Here is an 18,340-nt window from a genome sequence, read left to right on the forward strand (position 1 = left end):
AAGAGGAACAGATTGAGTCAATGAAGTGCTGTTCAGCTGTTCTTGAGCTTATAGCATCTTTATTATAAATGGAACCATTTTTTTGTACTTAAAATATACAGTTAACAAAAATTTCTCTATAACAGATGGGCCCTAATTATTTTAAGTGGCATTATTTGAAGAGAAAAAAAGTTAGCTATCTAAAATGTCAACCAGTTCAATAAAACCCTTTTTCACTGATTGCAACTGTAATCTGTAATCTTCAGAGGATCTTTGGAGAATATAAAAAAGCACAGAGAAGGAAAGGAAATGGCTGGAAATGGTTGTCTGTACAAATAACCTTCTGGTGAACGTGTGTCTAGTCTGTTGCCTGTATTTCCCCCTTGTCATTAAGTATTTTGTTAAATTTTAAGAAATGCCAATTGAGGATACCATTTCTATTTATTTATTATTTTTAAAAAATTGAAAATTTATTTTTGGATGCCCTGGGTCTTCCTTGCTGCATGTGGGCTTTCTCTAGTTGTGCTGAGCAGCGGCTGCTCTCTGGTTTAGCTGCACAGGCATCTCATTGAGGTGGCTTCTCTTGCTGCAGAGCACAGGCTTTAGGGCGTGTGGGCTCAGCAGTTGTGGTGCACAGGCTTAGTTGCCTCTGACATGTGGGGTCTTCCTGGACCAGGGATGGAACCCACATCCCCAGCATTGGCAGACAGATTCTTAACCACTGGACCACCAGGGAAGTCTCTGAGGATACCATTTTTAGAAAGAACCATAGTTTCTTTAACCAGTCCACTATTCGCCCATATACTTAGGTTTTACAGTTTTTCAGCATTATGAATCCTGATGTTATGAGCATCCTTAGATATAAACTAGGTGCATATCCAGAGTCCTAGAAGAGACATTGCTTTGTCAGAAGGAAGACTTGGGTGCTTTGGGTGAGACACACACACACAGACACAGACACACACCGCCCCCCCACACTCAAAAAGGCAGTTTGGCCCAACTTATTAAAAGTCTGTATATTCAGCCATCACATCGTTTCAAGTTGTGACTGTTTACATTCTCACAGAAACACATTAGTCAAGCAGGATATGGGGCTTCCAACAGGGAGGCTTTGTGTTTTTTTCCCCTGTGGATTATCTGTTCATTGTTTTTGATTTTGCAAATGTTTCTACTGTTTCTTGTAACAAGCTCTGATCTTGAAGATGTTCGAGGGAGGGTCTTTGCCATGGACTGAACAAAAGGAAAGGTGGTTTTTATTTTTGTTGTCGCAAACCTCTTGTACCAGTATTTGGTATCATACCGGAGTTTCTCAAGAGTTGGGCTGTGTCTGTTGTTCTTTCTCTGCGATCACCTACAGTTAGGTGGAGCATGACTTTACATATAAAGTTACATGAGGGCCATCCTGGGGATTAGTGGCAGTTTCGTGAGACAGATGTATAGCCATTTGGCAGTTTGGCAGAATCTGCTGACTCAGATAATTTTGGGAGAAGACTTCTGAATTGTAGTCATTCTGTTTAAAGAGCCACAGTATCTAGTTCCCTGGTGGTGTAGTGGTTAGGATTCCAGGCTTTTACTGCTATGGCTTGAGTTCAGTCCCTGGATGGGGAACAGAGATCTGCAAGCCATGCAGAACAGCCAAAAAAAAGAAAAATAAAAAAACTTTAAAAATAGAACCAAGGTCACAAGTACCTGAATTTACATGGTAGTGAAGCAGGCTAATCTAGTGAAATCATTAAATTGTTTCTTGTTCTCTTCTAGTATCAATTTTAAAGACCCACAGTTTGCTGAAGATTACATTTTTAAAGCTGTCATGCTTCCGGGAGCAAGGTAACAACTGTACAAGTTAGAAAATATAAACTCTTAAAGTTTATTTTGTGTAAGTGAAGTCCATCCCTGTAACTAAATATTGTATTTTCAAATGGTTAGAAAACCCGCACCGGTCCTGAAACCTAGTGACTGGGAGAAATCCAGCAACGGACGGCAGTGGAAGCCCCAGCTTGGCTTTAACCGGGACCGGCGGCCTGTCCACCTGGATCCTGCAGCCTTCAGGGCTTTGGGGTGAGTGGTAGGTTTTTCTGTCTGTGTATTTTGATTGTTCGGAATCTTCCATGGAGCATTTTCAGCACTTACACCACAGATATTCGAGATCATTAAATATAACTGTTCTGCAGCTATTTTAATGACTTTGATGCTTTTCTGCTTTTCTTCATTTTTTAAATTCAATTCTGTGTCTTTGGTTTATCTATTGTTTTGTGTTGCCTGAGAATTCCATTATTTTCTCTCAAGAGATCTTGCTGTCTCTGACCGTTATTTCAAAAGAATGAAACATGCTCTTTACTCTCAAGAGAGTTGTGACTGAGTTAACCTCTGGGTGTCACAGTCCCTCTATGAGGAGCCGCCAGCTCCTGGGCTTGTGCCCGTGTGTTGAGGCGTCCGTGATGCCTGAGTGTATCTCCTGGCGTGTTAGTGAGGTCAAGCCTCTCAAAGTGTCTGCTGGCCTTTTGTATCTCCTCTGCTGTGAATTTGTTTTTTATTCTTTGCTTTCATTAGCTTCAAATTTTCTTTTTTCTTGGCTATAAAAGAGGGAGCTTTGAAGCAGAAACACATAAAGCTGAGATAAAAAGAGCAAAGTGCTAGGGCATGTATTAATGAGTTATCATCTGTGAATTGATGTTGGTAACTCATAAATAGATATTTCCAATTCATAGGAAAGCTTTAAGATTCAAAGTGGGCTTTAGGCAGTAGGTTACCATCAGTAGCATGTACTTTATGTGGTGACTAGTAAGGGACAGTGGCATCATGGGCTTTGAGTCCTGAGTGTCTGGATCAGACACTTTGTCTACCACTGGATATTCTTGTTAAAGTTACAGAACCTCTCTCTGCCTCTGTTTCCTGTGTGTGAAATGGAGGTTATAATCACACCAGCCTCGTGAAGTTGGGGGGATTAACTGCTTGGGATAGTTTCTAAACCACTGTATAAATGTGAGGTATTTGGCAGGTTGCTTGAAAGTCTTCATTTAATAGTAAAAAAAAAAAAAAATGCAAGTCTAAAATACTCTCTAGATTTCTTTTTTGCATTATTTCAGCCACTTTGGAAAGCAACGTAGAAGTATCTCTAAGTAGGGTGTTAAGTTCTGAGGATCCTCTGAACTTTTGATTCAGATTCCTACTTCTTAGAATTTATCCTGAGAAAATATTTTAAAGGAGCCTAGTAATACACCCATGTCTCTAGGCATTGCTGTCTATACTACTAGTACTAAATAGTACTAAATGAGTGGACAGGTTTAGTAATGTATGAGACACTAACATGTAAGTATTCTGTAATACTTAATACACATTACACTTAGGAAGACTATGAAAGGTATATGGAAATGTTTGATGCAATAAACTGAAAATAGTAAAACATAGAGTAGCAGTATATACAGGTGAACCCTGAACGACTGTGGGATTAGGGACGCTCACTCACTGAACATCTACAGCCATGGATTGTGGAGGACTCTGGTGTTTACTGTTGAAGACACTCCACGTATAAGTGGACCTGTGTTGTTCAAGGGTCAACTGTATAGTGACAGCCACAGCATAGGTCTTTGAGGGAAAAAGTAAATAGAATGCAGAAAAAGAGAAATAGACTGAAATGATTTTTTTGCATAAAGTACTAAATAGTTACATGATTATCAGGAAGCTTTGGTGTGACAAATGAACATTTGCTGTCTTCATTATCAGGTAACGTTTTGAACTTTGTTCATTATAAATCTTTCAACTTCGCGTTGTCTTGGTCAGGTCTAGTAGTGACGAGATGGCTGCCAGGATTTGTTTTATTATAATAGTGATGGGTGTGTCTGTGTCTAACTTGTTTTTTGGCTGGGGGGTCCTTTCACAGCCACGTTATGCCGAGAGGCTCCTCCGGAACTGGTGTCTACAGCAACGCTGCACCACCACCTGCAGCTTTCCAGGGGAACATGTACCGGCCACTCTTGCGAGGACAAGCCCAGATTCCAAAGCTCATGTCAAGTATGTTTCCCATAATGGGTTCTACCTCCTAGATTAAGTACTGCGACAAAGTGTGGTTTCTGATCTGCATTGCTAAAAGGGTGGACCTAACAGCATAATTGCCTTCATTTTAGTTCGTATCCCCATTTAATGTTACGTTTGCGCTCCATGGCTGTGCTCAATTTTCTAGAAAATACAGGCCATGTACAGGCCATCTCAAAGCCACTTTTCTTCATGAAGACTTTGCATCTCCATTCCTGGTTGTCCGATTGCTTCCCAACCAGTCAGCCCCCGGGTGGCAGGGGAAGATACAGTGTGGCCAGGATGCTGACATTTTTGTTAAGTCCAAGTGTCATATCATTTAAATTTTCTTCTGAATGTTTCAAAGAAACATTAAATTTAGAAAAAGCAGGAGGGGTTACTCTATTGCAGAGAACCCTTAGAACTCTTTTAAAATCAAAGTTACACCTGTCAAAGAACCAGATTAAAGTAATGATTGTTGGGAAATATTTATGCCATGTATTTAGTATTATTTCATGCTAATTTATTTACAAGAGCATTTTTAACCTGAAGCCCTGTAAGAAAGGAGTTCTGACAGTCTCCTGCTCTCAGGGTTCTGTTTTCACTGTGTTCCGTCTGTCTGTATGTTTCTCTGTGAATCTTAATGATAGTGAATGGAGCGTTCTTGCCTCCATTGTAAAGTCTGTGGACTTGAACGGTTCTCTTCTGTTCAGTGAAGGAAGCACAGAGGGTGTGGCGTTTAATAGGCTGTGGAGAGCTCCTTGGTACGGTAGTTTCTTTAGCTACTTTCCCCCCAAAATTGAGCAAATAGTGTTTCTTAGCATTTCCATTTATGTCTGTATGTGGAGTATGTATCAGGATGTACCACATACAACTGAAGCATCTAATCAGTTTGAAAGAGCTGTCTGTGCCCCGGGAGCTCACCAGTGGGTGAGGGCACCTCCGGCGGCTAGTTAGAGCCCACTCTTCACTCACACGCTCCTCGTCAGTGCCTTTCTTCTGTGGCTCTTGGCTGTTTACTTCTATCTGCTGGTATCACGGCTTCCCAAGAGGAGAACAAAATAAGATGCAAATGCTAGACCCAGGTGTAATCCATCTATCACTGTGTCTTGGTTTAGTCAGTCATTCTCAAGACTACGGTTGTGATTGTGGGGAATTTTGGAGGTCAGTGTGTCGAGTAGAGAGTCTGAGGTTTGAGAAAACAAGTTTGAATAGCACAGGTGAAAGAAAGCACGGGCTCCGTGTTAAGCAGCTTCCTTCCATCATCGATCAATGCATTCTGGGTTTGATGTCCTTGATGTATTTTTTTCAAATATACATCAAAGTGAATACAACCATGATGATAACAGGCTTTTTCATGGACCTCCAATAAACCATCTTTTATATCACCTGTGATATGCAACACACTTGGGAAGTATTACCCAGGTCATTAGTTCTTAACAGGGCATCACAGACCCAAATGAGAATCTGTATAAGTGGGCCTGGTTCGAGTCCTGGTCAGGGAACTAGATCGCACATGTTGCAACTAAACATCCCACATACCCCAAAGAAGATGGAAGATCCCACATCCTGCCACAAAGACCTGGTGCAGCCAAAATAAGATAAATAAAATTTTTAAAATAAAAATTAAAAATAGGAAATAGGCTTTGTAGAGTAGGGATTCACTTTGAGCAAGAAACAGGTGGCCCTCCCTGCCTGGTGACTTATAAACATCATTTTCCAGTTGCTTGCTTGTATATATAGAGAGAGAGAGTTGATTTTTGAATATTGACTGACAGTGTCACTAAAATTCATTTACTCTGAAGTCTTGTCTGTATGTTCTTTTGGATTTTGCCCTTTTCATTCATGTCATCTGTGAGTAGTGATAGTTTTATGTATTCATTTTCTGATCTTAATGCCTTTGGTTTTTTTTGCTTTATTCCACCACCTAGGACCTCTAGTGTGATTGAACATAAGTGGTGATGCTGGGCATCCTTGTTTCATTCCCAGTCTTCAGGGCAAGACTTATTATATTTCACCATTAAATATGATATTGGCTATAATTTAATTTTTGGGTAAATTTTTAATTTATATTTTAACAACTTAAAAATCTTAATGTATAGATAACCTTTGTTAGGTTGGAGGAGTTTCCTTCTATTCCTTGTTTCTCGTGGATGTTGGATTTTATCAACTGCTTTTCCTCCATTTCTTGAGGTGATAATGTTTGTTTCTTTGTTTTTTATTTTTTCTTCTTCTGTTACGTGGTGAATGACACAAACTGATTTTTGACTATTACACTAACCTGGCATTACTGGAATGAGATTAATGTTGATTTATCTGTGTGTGTGTGTGTGTGTGTGTGTGTGTGTGTGTGTTAGCATTTTGTGGGATATTGATTCATATCTATGATTTGAGAGACAAGTTTGCAGCTTCACACATTCTGGGCTCATAAAACAAGTTAAAAAGTGTTTCCTACATTTTTATTTCTCTAGTAAGGGTTACTGTGAGATTGTTGTCATGTCTTAATCCTTCAAAGAATTCAGTGGTTTGTGTGAGTTTCTTTTTTTGCAAGAGCTTTTTGAAGCTTTTTAAAGGAGAAAAGTACACAGTTACATCTCATTTCTAGAACCACAGATCGGTTGTGGAAAGGCTTGGTGGTGGTTCTGGTTAGGGAGAGAGGTGAAAGTCTGCACTCATCTGTGGCCACACTTGTACAATAAGCACAGACAAATGCTGCAGCGGTCAGGAAAGGAAATCCCATGTCCTGTGAAGTTTTCACCCATACTCTTCACACACAGCTCAACATAAGATTTGGCTTTCCTTCTTTCTTTTGTTTTTTAAGTTAACTGTCATTAAGATCTTTATGGCATATTTATCTCATGGCCACTTGTGACCTCTCAGTTTCTGTTTATGCAGACAGACCTAATCCCTGCACGTATGCCAACCAGTCTGTCCGTCCATCCATCCATCCATCCGTCCATCCATCTGTATCTCTCTCTATATTTCCTATCTGATTTGTATCTGATCCTTTACATTTACACTTTCATATCTTTTTTGAATACCAAATGTTTTAGGGTGGAGATATCCTTTTAAGAAGACCAGTGATAAGATCTTTTCTTATTTTCTCCCCATGAGTCTGTGTTGTCAAGACGCTCACTCCCAGAGTGCATGTGTGAAGTGTGCTTGTTTCCCCTCCTATTTTAATTAGATGTGTGTATTCTAAACTGAAAATACTGAAAGTAATGTGCAGAGCCCCAGTCTTGCCTCCTGGAGATCCTGAGCTTCTGAGTCTCTGGTTGAGGAGGCAGCTCTCCTGGTGCTTCTGACATAAAATAACGTGAGACTCACCTCAGCCAACAGCGCGAGTGCATGTGGACCGTGCGGGGCACGGTGTGGTGGGCGTGGTCCTGGCTTCCCCTCCACCCCTTGACAGCCTGTGACCTCAGGCAGGCTCTGATCAGTACTCAGCGTTTCTTCATTTCTGAAATGGTACAGAGAACACCCATCTCACAAAATTCCATGGTGAATGAGTTTAAGTTATTAAGTACTTGAACCAGTACCTGGCACATGGTGCGTGCTATGAAAGTATTAAGTGATAAATGATCCTCTATATAGCGTTCCTCTCTATAGAATTTTGAACTTTAAGTTTTGGTTAGAAATAGTTTTAGTAAAATTGAGATCTAAACTGGTTAGTCAGTCTTTTAAAATATTTGTAGTATCACAGCTGTTTCTTCATGTGGTGCTGAGTTCCATCAAGGAGAGCCACTGGTCACAGAGCCAGTTTCTGTCAAGTGTCTGCTGCAGGCGTCTCTCTGTCGGTCTTTGATTTGTCTTTGATGTGTCAGTTTTTGGCTGATGGGTGATTGTCCGGGGACTGTTGGGAGTCAAGTGCAGCCCTGAGTGCTTGGCATGAATAAAGCATTCGCTTCTGCAGCCTGGAGAACATGGCATGTCATTTCTCTTCATTTCAGTCCGTAAACTTGTCAATTATCTGCATTTGAAAAGTGATTTTTGATTCGTGGCAATCAGTAAACATGAAATCTTTTCTGTGATTGCCACGCTGATTAGGTAAATTGTCACTTGAGGAACTGTTGGTAAAGCCTTGGTTTCTGTGGCCGGAGAGCTCTAGAAAACGGATGTGTTTTTAAAGATCATGGGAAAAAATTAGCTCTCATTTTTTTCTCTCTTGTGCTTCTACCTTTCTGAAGTGCAATTCAGTATCTCAGAATTTTTTCTCTCCCTCTCTAATGGATCTTCTGTTAGAGCCATACAAATGAATGATAATAAGTTTGTTTTGCATTCTATTTCATTACTTCTCAGCCAGGAAGTATTTCTGCTTTATGAACACTTACGTGCCATATATATTGTTCAGAATCACATGAAGAGATTTGTTTAAAGGTAGCCTTGAAGTTTGTCAATCCTCTTTAGTTTTCTTCTTTGAGAGCAAGAGGTATTTTAATAGTCATGTGATAGAATTTTTAAAAGTCGTATAAAATTTGCTTAGGTTTTTAACAAAAAACGATAGTTTTTGCATGTGCTGAGTTTGGAAAGAAGATTGTCTTGGTGGTAAGAAATAGTGAACGAGAAACAGAGGAAAGCACCTGGCATACCAGAGTTGGTGGGGTAGGAACTCCGGCTGCTTTCCTGGGCACTTATAGGGATACAGTTAGACTACTGAGAAGGGCTCTGCCTCTCCGAAGAAAACATTTGTGCACAGTGAACTTTACATTCCAGTTCTCCTTAGAAATATTGGTGTGCTTAATCTAACAATGTGGCATATTCAGATGTAGTGCATATTCTAGAATGTTGAAGACTTTGCCTCTACTTACAGTGTTCCTGGGAGGAAATACACCTGCTTTTTTTCCCTACCTTTACTTTTCATAAAACCTTAGGATAAACATTTCTGAAGGCTTTTCTTAATGTGACTGGTTTTTTTTTATTATCTTCATTCAGTTTTCTTCGTATTAGGGGGCAGTCCCATGGAGAGTGCGTACTCTGCCATGACACCGTATATAAAGAGACACCATGCAACCCAAATCGCAGAATTAAGTCTGTTAAAAAGGAGGCCTGTTTCTGGGCTGACCACAGTGATTTTGGAACGTGTAAAGTACAGAGTTAGACAGGGGTCCGAATGAAATTTACTGTATTTCTTTTGATCTTTTTTTAAATTATTAATTCATTTTTTGGCTGTACTGATTCTTCCTTGCTGTGTGAGCTTCTCACTGCGATGGCTTCTCTCGTTGCAGAGCACAGTTGAGCTTCAGTAGTTGTGGTTCCCAGGCTGTCAAGCACAGGCTTATAGTTGTGGCCCTTGGGCTTAGTTGTTCCATGGTGATGTTTCTCATATTAGCTAACTTTGTATAAATAAGACGCTAAACTATAATGCTTCTGGGAACATTTTACCAGTTTTCACAAACTTAAGTTTGGTACAATATCTGAATAGTTATGGACTACAAGTTTAATAAAGTAATGATTAGAAAAAGTGGCCCAAGTGTTGGTTTTACTGTTGGTAGATTCCTTTTTCGTAATTCATTGAAAATCATAGTGTTTTGGGGTATGTGTATTTTAGATTTCTCTATAGAAATAAACCACACAGGTGAAATGATTGCTGTCTTATAAGAAGTTCTGGTTTTACCTCCTCTGATTTAGATTTCCTGATGGTGCATAGTGATTCAGACATTACTCCGGCCCGGGCCGGACTAGGGTTCCTGGCCTTGCTTCCTGTGAATTGTGTGGTGATGAACTTCTTGAGTTTCCATTCAGGTCTGAATATTAAATGACCACAGAGAAAGGTCATCAGCATTGTTCTCGGTTTGGCTGCTACTAATTTGGTTTTTAGGGCTTCCCGGGTGGCTCAGTGGTAAAGAATCCCTCTGCCAGTGCAGGAGATGCAGGTTCAATCCCTGGGTTGGGAAGATCCCCTGGAGAAGGAAATGGCAACCCACTCCAGTGTTCTTACCTGGAGAATCCCATGGACAGAGGAGCTGGTGGGCTATAGTCCATAGGGTCACAAAGGGTCGGACACAACTGAGCAACTAAACAACAGTTTGGTTTTAAAGAGATGACAGGGAGGCATAATTCAGATTGATTGGAAATGCCATCCCTCTTTCAGTTTGGAATGGCATTCTGCTTGGGAGTGATGGAGGTGAGGGCCTCACTCATGCACGTGCCATTGGCCTGGGACTGGGTGGCTCCCCTAGGCTGGTTTGTCCACCTCGGAGGCTTTCTTTGGGCCAGCACCTTGGCCATGTTGCTTCCAGAGCGGAAACAGCCAGGTGCTTCCTGCTGGAACCCTTGTGAGCAGCCAGGTGCCTTTACTTGTTCCTGATTCTCCTTGGCAGGAGGTTTTAAAACACCGTTCTACTTCTCTTTCTTTTTCTCCTCAAGTAAATCCAGGTTGCATCTTTTTGGTTGCTAACCAGAGATAAGCTTTCATTTCTTCTTTCCTTTAAGAAAGTAATTTTGAAAAGCATGTTTCTAGTTTGTGTTTCCATTAAAATGTGAGCTTGAATACATTATGGTAAGCCTTGTTGTCCTTGGGCCTTGGGAGTCTGGAGGCCTTACTGTCCTCACACGGAGACCTCATTAGACAACTCCTGGAACAGCTGGTCACACTCAGACCCTGCCAGAAGGTGGCCGAGAGTGGGGGCCAGAGCGGCGGACAGTTGATACCAACTGTGGGCCGCGCTGGGGGTGCCCTGCAGCCCATTTACACAGAGGGCCGGCAGCCACTTACCTGTTGCTTGTCATTCGTTCAGTGTTCCCGGCTTCGCTTCATGTTAGGGGAAGAGGTTTGACTGTCAGAAAACAGCAGGAAAGTAGGCGATCCCTTGTGAGCACATCCTCTGGCCTGTTTTGGAGAGACTGCTGTCTGCGTCCTGTTGGCATCGCTCAGAAAGTCAGGGTGCTTTCAAGTTGACATGTTTAAGGGGCAGATTTTAGGCTTTCTATTAAAGTTACTTATTTGTTCAGTTTTTGTTTATGGATAAAGCCAAAATACCATTGTTTTGCACAGCATTTAAAATATGAATGTAAAATACATACATATGTCTTTGCACACACACGTACACACACAGCAAGGGAGGGAGAAACGTGAGTTTAATGAGAAAGGCTTCTCAAACTAAAAGCTATGTTTTCTTATCAAAGGAGAAATAATTTTACAGACAAATTTGTTGACTTTGTTGATTTCATATCTTTTCACTTTTCCATGGTGTGTAATTATGCTAGTTAGTATATTCAGTCTCAATTTTTCCCAAGAATTGTTAATTATAATATATGTGGGTAGCTGAGTAATAATTACTTTTCCAAAAAAAAAAAATCTGCTGTTTAATCCTTTCCTGTTTATCTTCCAGATGTGAGGCCTCAGGACTCCTGGCGAGGTCCCCCTCCCCTTTTCCAGCAGCAAAGATTTGACAGGTAATGCAGACATGAGTTTTCACTAATTTTTCACACCAGCATTTGAGGTTTGGGCTTTCTCTGTAGTATGAAATGTACTTTCTCCCCTCTAAAGAATTTCTTTTGGGCCTGTTCTTTAGGAAAATACATGGTTAACACGTTGAAGCAAAAGATTCATATTTATATAGTTTCCTGCTTTTCTTGGTTCCTAGCCTTTACTTTATTGATGCTTTTGAGGTGCCCTGAAAAATGCAACACAGAGAGCTTAAAATTGTTATTAGGTTTTGGTCAGGCTAAACAAATTTCTTTTTAGAAGAGTTGTGCAGCTTAATGAGGCATAACTAATGGGGTTCCACTTTTATCATTTCTTTGCCGGCAACACAGTGTCAGTACAGACCCACCATTGATCCTTGCTGCAGACCTCTTGAAGTCCTAATCAGCTTCTTTGGTACAACTTTTTCAGGGTTGACAAGCTTATTGTGGTGCAGTGTCACTGTAGGTCAGTAGTTATTAGTTGCCACTGAAAACAGTTTCTTCAACTACTTAAGACTGAACTGAATTAAACGCAGAAGGGACTCAGAAGAGGATTATGGGATCTGCAGTCTAATAAGTACCACGGACGAGGAAGAATGTGACATGGTTTAATAACAAGGGATGTTTGACATGTGTTCTTTCATTGATAAGTTGTGCGCGCCTAAGTCAGGTGGTCTCTGCACGACAAGGCAGCCAGGCGTGTTATGAATAATTATATTAACATCTGAAGAATAATTTTTAAGGGTAGCTTTAAAGTCTGTCGTCTCATGCTGGTCTTGCCCGCATCGGTAGATGCTGAGACGAGTTTAAGCCTCCTCCTAGCACAGCTTCCTTCTTTGCCTTCCCAGTCCTAATCTGTTTTGTTCGCCTCTCCTTTGCCGTTTTAGCAGTCTGATCTGTTCACATCCGAAATGAATGAAGTGTTGTTATTTGAACAGGGTTATAACCTCTACCCCCTTTAAGAAAGTTCTTTTTTTAGAGACTCCAAAACCTCATTTCATTATTTTCTTCAAGAAGATAAAAGAAATTATGTTATTCAATTGTTTATTAATAGTATCAGCTACTTAGTGCAAGCTGCATTTTAATTTAGAACAGCTGCTCTTGCCTGTGTTTATGTTCTGCTTTCAGTGTGAGTGCTCAGGGCACATGGTATGTGCCACTTCAGCACCCTCAGAGTGGCACCATCGTCACTAAATGAGTGAGGGGTGAATTTTTCTAAATACATATTATCACATTCACACTGATCTAACCTTAGATGACCGTCTTCTGCAGAACGTTTGTCACGTTTGATGTTTAAGATTTGGTTTCCCCACTTTGTTGCTTGCTTTTTCCCTTGTTATTAAATACTCACCAATATTAATAATCACCAGAGAAACATGAATTCATTTATTCCTCCTGTCACCCCTTTGAAGTAGATATTGTTACTTTTACATATGAGGAAACTGAAGCCCACAGTTCAGTAGCTTATCTGAGGTCTCTCTTCCATACCGTTCTTTACCAAGAAACTTTTCACCCGAGCAAAACTCATCAGAAAACTGCTCTGAGCATCCTGTCCCGTGAAGCCACAGGGACTTCAGAGAAGTCCTTCCCCTTCTGAGGCACCCTTTCTTCAGTTCTGCAGCTTTCCTTCCCTCTCCACATTAAGCCCCCCTAAGATCGTCACTTATGTCCTGACATCCGTGGGGTTTTCTTTGATCTATGATCTGTGCCCTAGTCAAGTTGGTATCTTCCTGATTGACTCTGTGAACCCAGCAGATGTGAGGTGTGTTCTGTTGGAGTTTTGGTTTACTTTCAGTCAGAAACTAAAACCGTGCCATAAGGCAGAAGTTACGTGTGAGCTTAATAGAATTCTTTCTTATGTCTTAGAGCGCGGTCATTTAAGAAACACACTGTTTATTCTTAAAGAAAACAAAGTTTGAATTTAGCCTCCTAAACTTCTCCATTAGCCAGCCTTTCAGCAGATACATCACTCATTTCTGTAGCCTGTGTCAGTCTAACCTTTCTGACCTTACATGACATAGAGGAGAAAATACAAACTCACTTTGCCTTTGCTGAGATGTCACAACTGGTAAGTAGAATTCTTGCTAGAACCAGGTTTCACTGATCATTAGTTCAGTACTTTTCCACTGCACTGTTAAGTGTTTGGTTGAGAACCCTATTAGAGGAGAAAATTTTTTAAGTGTACTTTTTTTTTTAAACATAAACTACACTGTTTATTGAATTAATTCCTACTTTGAGATAGTATTTATAATTCATATGTTCATTTCACTTAAATTACAACAGGAACACCCTGCTCCCACCTTTGCCTCCCCTCAAAAGGACAACCTAGCCGTCATCATGATGGTGATCGAGGTCCAGGTCCAGCTCGTGCCTCCTCCTCCCCTGGGTGCTGCCCTGTTGTCTGTGTCCTTGCCAGTGGGGAGTCTCTTTTCTGGCCATATCTTATCCAAAGTGGCCATTTAGTTTTTTAACTTAATAGGTACTAAGCTCAGTCGTAGATTTTTAAAAGCTGATTTGTTATATACATATATATGTGTGTGTGTGTGTGTGTGTGTGTATTTATAAATTTAAAATATTTTAAAATAAATTTAAAATAAATTAAAACAATGAGTAGTATATAGTTATGTCATACTGCCAGCTACTTTCCAAAACAGTAATTCAGAAACTTAAGAATATTTTTGCCATCCATGGTGCGGAATGCCTCAAATAAGTTGCTTCAATCATTAGCTACTCATTAAAAAAAATGTGTGTCAGCCTCAGCACTTCCATCTCAGATTTAGAATGTATTTTCCAGGGCAGATTTCAGTTTGTAAAAGTATTTGCAAACTGATATAATTAGTATAGAAATATGATAAACTTAGGTAAAATAAAGGCCTTTCTGCCACTATCAAGCAGAAGAGGGTAGTTCATACAAGTCCCTCTTACATGGCTCTTTCCATTTAATTAATTATTTTTGTAACTATTTGACTATTATTTTTATAAATATTTTTGTCAAAACCCATTTCAGGTAATCGTTTTAAACCAAAAGGAGAACTTTGTGCTCCTACATTGTGGCCTTGTTCCTTTCTTTAGGTCATAAAATAATGGAGAAGTGCATTTATAATGTATTTTAGCCATGCCAGCTGATTTTCCTGAAACTCAGTTGACTTAGTTTTACTGTTGTAAAACTGTGGAGAAAACATGATCACAGCTCATAAACAGCATGTGAGCTGTACGTAAAACAAGCGGGTTTTGCATTAATGGCCCAATTTTCACGAGCCTCCTTGGTCACAGCACGAACCTTAACTGCTCAGTCCTGCAGAGACTGGAAGAGACCGTGTCTTCTCTGCATACAGAGCCGTTCCTGCTTGACAGTTGAGCCATTCTCACTGAAATATATTTGTATTAGTGAATTCAGAAATAAGTAAAAGCCCCGAATATATGCATATTCTTTCTGAGGTACAGATTTTTCAGTTTATTTCGACTCACAGCAGATTATATTATTAGAGTTCTGGTCCCACCACTAACTGTGAAGAATAGCACTGGCCTTTCTAGGATTCTTTAGAGAGCACTTCTTGGAGACATCACACAAAAATAGTTATCTTTGCTGGTTTTGTTTGTTTTTTTTAAAGGGCAAGCTCCAAGTGAAGGAAGGAGAGTGGGGGTGGAGAGGATGGATTCAGGCTTGAATAGCTGTGAGAAGAATGCATTACCCGGTGAGCCCAGCTTTGGGCTTTCCCTGCTAAGACCTAGGCAGTGAGATTCATATGCTGATGTGGTCATAGCTAATACCAGCTACTCAGTGCTTTAGCAAATTTCAGGTTTTCTTATAATTCCTCTCAGTGTCTGTAACACCCCCCAAAGCTTCTACTGCTGAAGTACACTAGGGAATTTTGCTACTGTTTATTCTTGGTAGTGACTGTTGAATAAAATGGAAGTTGAGGAAAATACTTCAAGAAAGCTGTGTCATACAGGGTGATTGCCTTTAGAGGGTAAATCTTTGCTACACTGTTTATGTGACAGCTTTAAATTGTTATGATTTAATACTTCATACCTGTTGTTTTGTATCTGCAGAGTTAAAATAGGCACTTGAAAACAATTAAAACATTTCTTTTGACCAGTAATCCGGGCCAGCAAACTGGGTTATAATAGCTTTTGAATCTGTGTTCCCATGTAAACTGTACACCAAATGCCAGTCAGTCCATGCCAATTAGTGCTCATGTTGCTAGGTCACCATGGTCAATTGAAAGCCGCATCAATAGAACTTGAAAAGGTTTCCTCCTGATCAGACCTTCTGACATATTGAGCAGAATAATGGATGGGAAAAAACAGCCAAGTCCCCTACCCTAGATTCAAAATACTCAGCAGTAAGAATTCATTTGCAGCATGCAATTAACTAGAAAGAATGGACTCGAAGAACGAGCCTGGACATTTTAAAAAATAAAGCTTCATTCTCTTGTCTCGTGCATGTTTACTCTTTGGATAGCATCTTAAAATGTAGCCAGCTTGGTGATCTTGGGTCCAAAACTTTAGTGACTAAAAAGGAAACTTTACAATTGAAGATGAACAATTTTTTTTCTTAAGTCAGATCTTTCTGATTCAACTGAGTTTTAAACAGATGCTGATATTTCATGAAGTATGTTACACTACACTCGCTGTGAGGGACCTGAAGGCCACTCTGGTCCTATATATCCCATATGACAAATCCAGGCACACTGGATTGTCCCAAATTTGGAAATGGTACCTGCCAGATTTTTGACCTTTAATGTAAATGTGATGCTTTTCCACAGAGGTGTTGGGGCCGAACCTCTGCTACCATGGAACCGGATGCTCCAAACCCAAAATGCAGCCTTCCAGCCAAACCAGTACCAGATGCTGGCTGGGCCGGGAGGGTATCCACCCAGACGTGACGATCGTGGAGGGAGACAGGTGATGGATGTGGTGTGGGCTTTGGGGTGGAAAGCTTACTGCTCACTTTGTCCTAACCGTACCTCTTGGGACTCAGTGGTTGGTTGGTTGTTTTAAAATATCTCTGTGTAAGTACTGTTAAGAGTAGCTCAGTTTCCCTTGGATCTCTCATTAAAAATGTTTATGGGGTGAGTATCTGCCTCACTAAATAGGTTGTACTTTGAAGATGCTGAAGAATTTTCAGACCAAAAGCCCCTTTAATCACAGCAGTCCAATATTTAGCACAAATATGGTCCAGCACCAAAACATATTGTTTCTCTTTATAATGTTGCTTTTTGTTGTATTAGAAACTGGATCTCTCAAAATGAATGGTAATTTTATAGAAGCCGAAAGTAATCTCTCACCTTTTCAGCTGTTACTTTTATTCCCCTTAGGAGTTTTCTGTCTTGATTTATCTGTTGTGTCTTCATGGAATGAAATCTCTCCTAATTTCCCACTTTTTTAAACTAAATTTAAACATACATTGAATGAGTATAGTAATTCCTAGACAGATTCAGTAAGAGGAAGCTTTATTTCCTTCTCTTTATAATACATCCATTTATAGCAACATTTAAGCCTGAGGTCTGTTTGCCTCAGTCTGTGCCTCAGCCATTTGACACCCTGGCCAGTATTTACATGCTCCTTAATCCAGTGCTTGCCAGAGAGCAGGGTCTGAATGCAGTGATTCAGAGTGTGTAGTATTCGTGGAGTTGCTGATGTGAAGTGGTTATTAAATTGCTTACCTTGTGTTACCTCAGCCTTTTGCAGTGCTTCGAGTATTAATTTTCTAACTCACGTTCTTGCCATGTGTCCCTTTCTTCTGACAACTGAGAAGAATCTCTTGCCAGCTAAGAAAAATCTTTTCTTCACACTTTTTTTGGTGTACTCTTAAAAGTCTCAGTTCACTTTATAAGAAAATAATCATCTTAGTTGTCCTTTGAGAGAATTTTGTTAACAGTTCTTTAGATGTATAATATTACTTTACATACTGTCTGCCCAGAATCTCTACAGATGATATCAGCAGGTTCTTTAGATTGAGACTTTATGCTGCTAGAGTCAAGGTGAAAGGAAGGTGTACCTGCAACTAGAAGTTGCTCTGGAGAAATTTGAGTCCAGTCCCCTCATTTTCCAAGTCAGGAGTTAAAACCTCATATCTGCTGTTCAGCAGCAGAGCTGGGGGTGCCTGTTAACTTCTGACCCCAGTTCAATGGCTCTCCTGCCTTCTTTAGGGGAGACCCTCCCTTTAGAGGAGCTTTCTGCTGTTCCAGGAGGTCTAATTGTTATTCACTCAGGAGATCTAAATCATTTAGGACCTTTTGGAAATACATTTCTTTTTCAGCCTTTTTTCTGCAAAGATTTCTTTTTCAAGTAGAATTTTGAAGCACTGTTAAATTGTAGAAGCTCACTGTTAAAACCAGTAAAACTATACTTTCAGTATATTTTTAGTGGAGAACTAGTAAAGTGCTCTGAGCCAGTATGGGGAAAGGGGTCCATTTTAGAATCCTCCCTAGAAACGAGGAGTTGTGATGGCAGACACATCACATTCATCTTTAGGTTGTACCTAAATGGTGTTTGGAAGCATACTAGGAAATGTTTTGAAAGTTCGCTATAATTGATTATGTAATAACCTAATGTGGTCTACTATTATTTATAGCTAAACAAACAAAAACGCCTAAGGGCTTCAGCTGAGGCAGCAAGCTCCTTCCTTGGTTAAGCAAAATGGCTTTCCTAGTCTAATATGTCTGAGGATGACATGGGCACCTTCCCACAATGTGGCCTGAAACACCATGGGGGCTGGGGGAGGGGCTGGTGGTGGGCGAGACTGACAAGTGTTTTACACAAGACACTTAACTGTCCTTCATTTGTGTACATTTTAAGGAATTTCTTAGGTTCTTGTTAAGGCTGATTTGGTTAGTTGTCAGTGATAGCATTTATGCTAATTTCCACTCACGTGCAGCTTTGGAAAAGGCTGAAAACCAAATACACGTGTTTATGGAGACCATCCATGTGATATACC

General features: G+C 40.2%; 1 protein-coding gene across 5 annotated transcripts in view; it reads left to right on the forward strand.

Moving 5' to 3' along the window:
- XRN2 (5'-3' exoribonuclease 2) overlaps nt 1-18,340 on the forward strand; it is a 62,618-nt gene that overhangs the window by 43,616 nt on the left and 662 nt on the right. For all 5 annotated transcript variants that reach the window (XM_019973259.2, XM_070801056.1, XM_070801057.1 and 2 more), the window contains 5 exons: nt 1,738-1,806; nt 1,906-2,037; nt 3,860-3,990; nt 11,322-11,385; nt 16,167-16,305. In XM_019973259.2, the coding sequence (XP_019828818.2) occupies nt 1,738-1,806; nt 1,906-2,037; nt 3,860-3,990; nt 11,322-11,385; nt 16,167-16,305 (535 nt within the window). The remainder of the gene's footprint in view (nt 1-1,737; nt 1,807-1,905; nt 2,038-3,859; nt 3,991-11,321; nt 11,386-16,166; nt 16,306-18,340) is intronic.

Source organism: Bos indicus, chromosome 13 (genome assembly GCF_029378745.1).
Source record: "Bos indicus isolate NIAB-ARS_2022 breed Sahiwal x Tharparkar chromosome 13, NIAB-ARS_B.indTharparkar_mat_pri_1.0, whole genome shotgun sequence".
NCBI classification, from domain to species: domain Eukaryota; kingdom Metazoa; phylum Chordata; class Mammalia; order Artiodactyla; family Bovidae; genus Bos; species Bos indicus.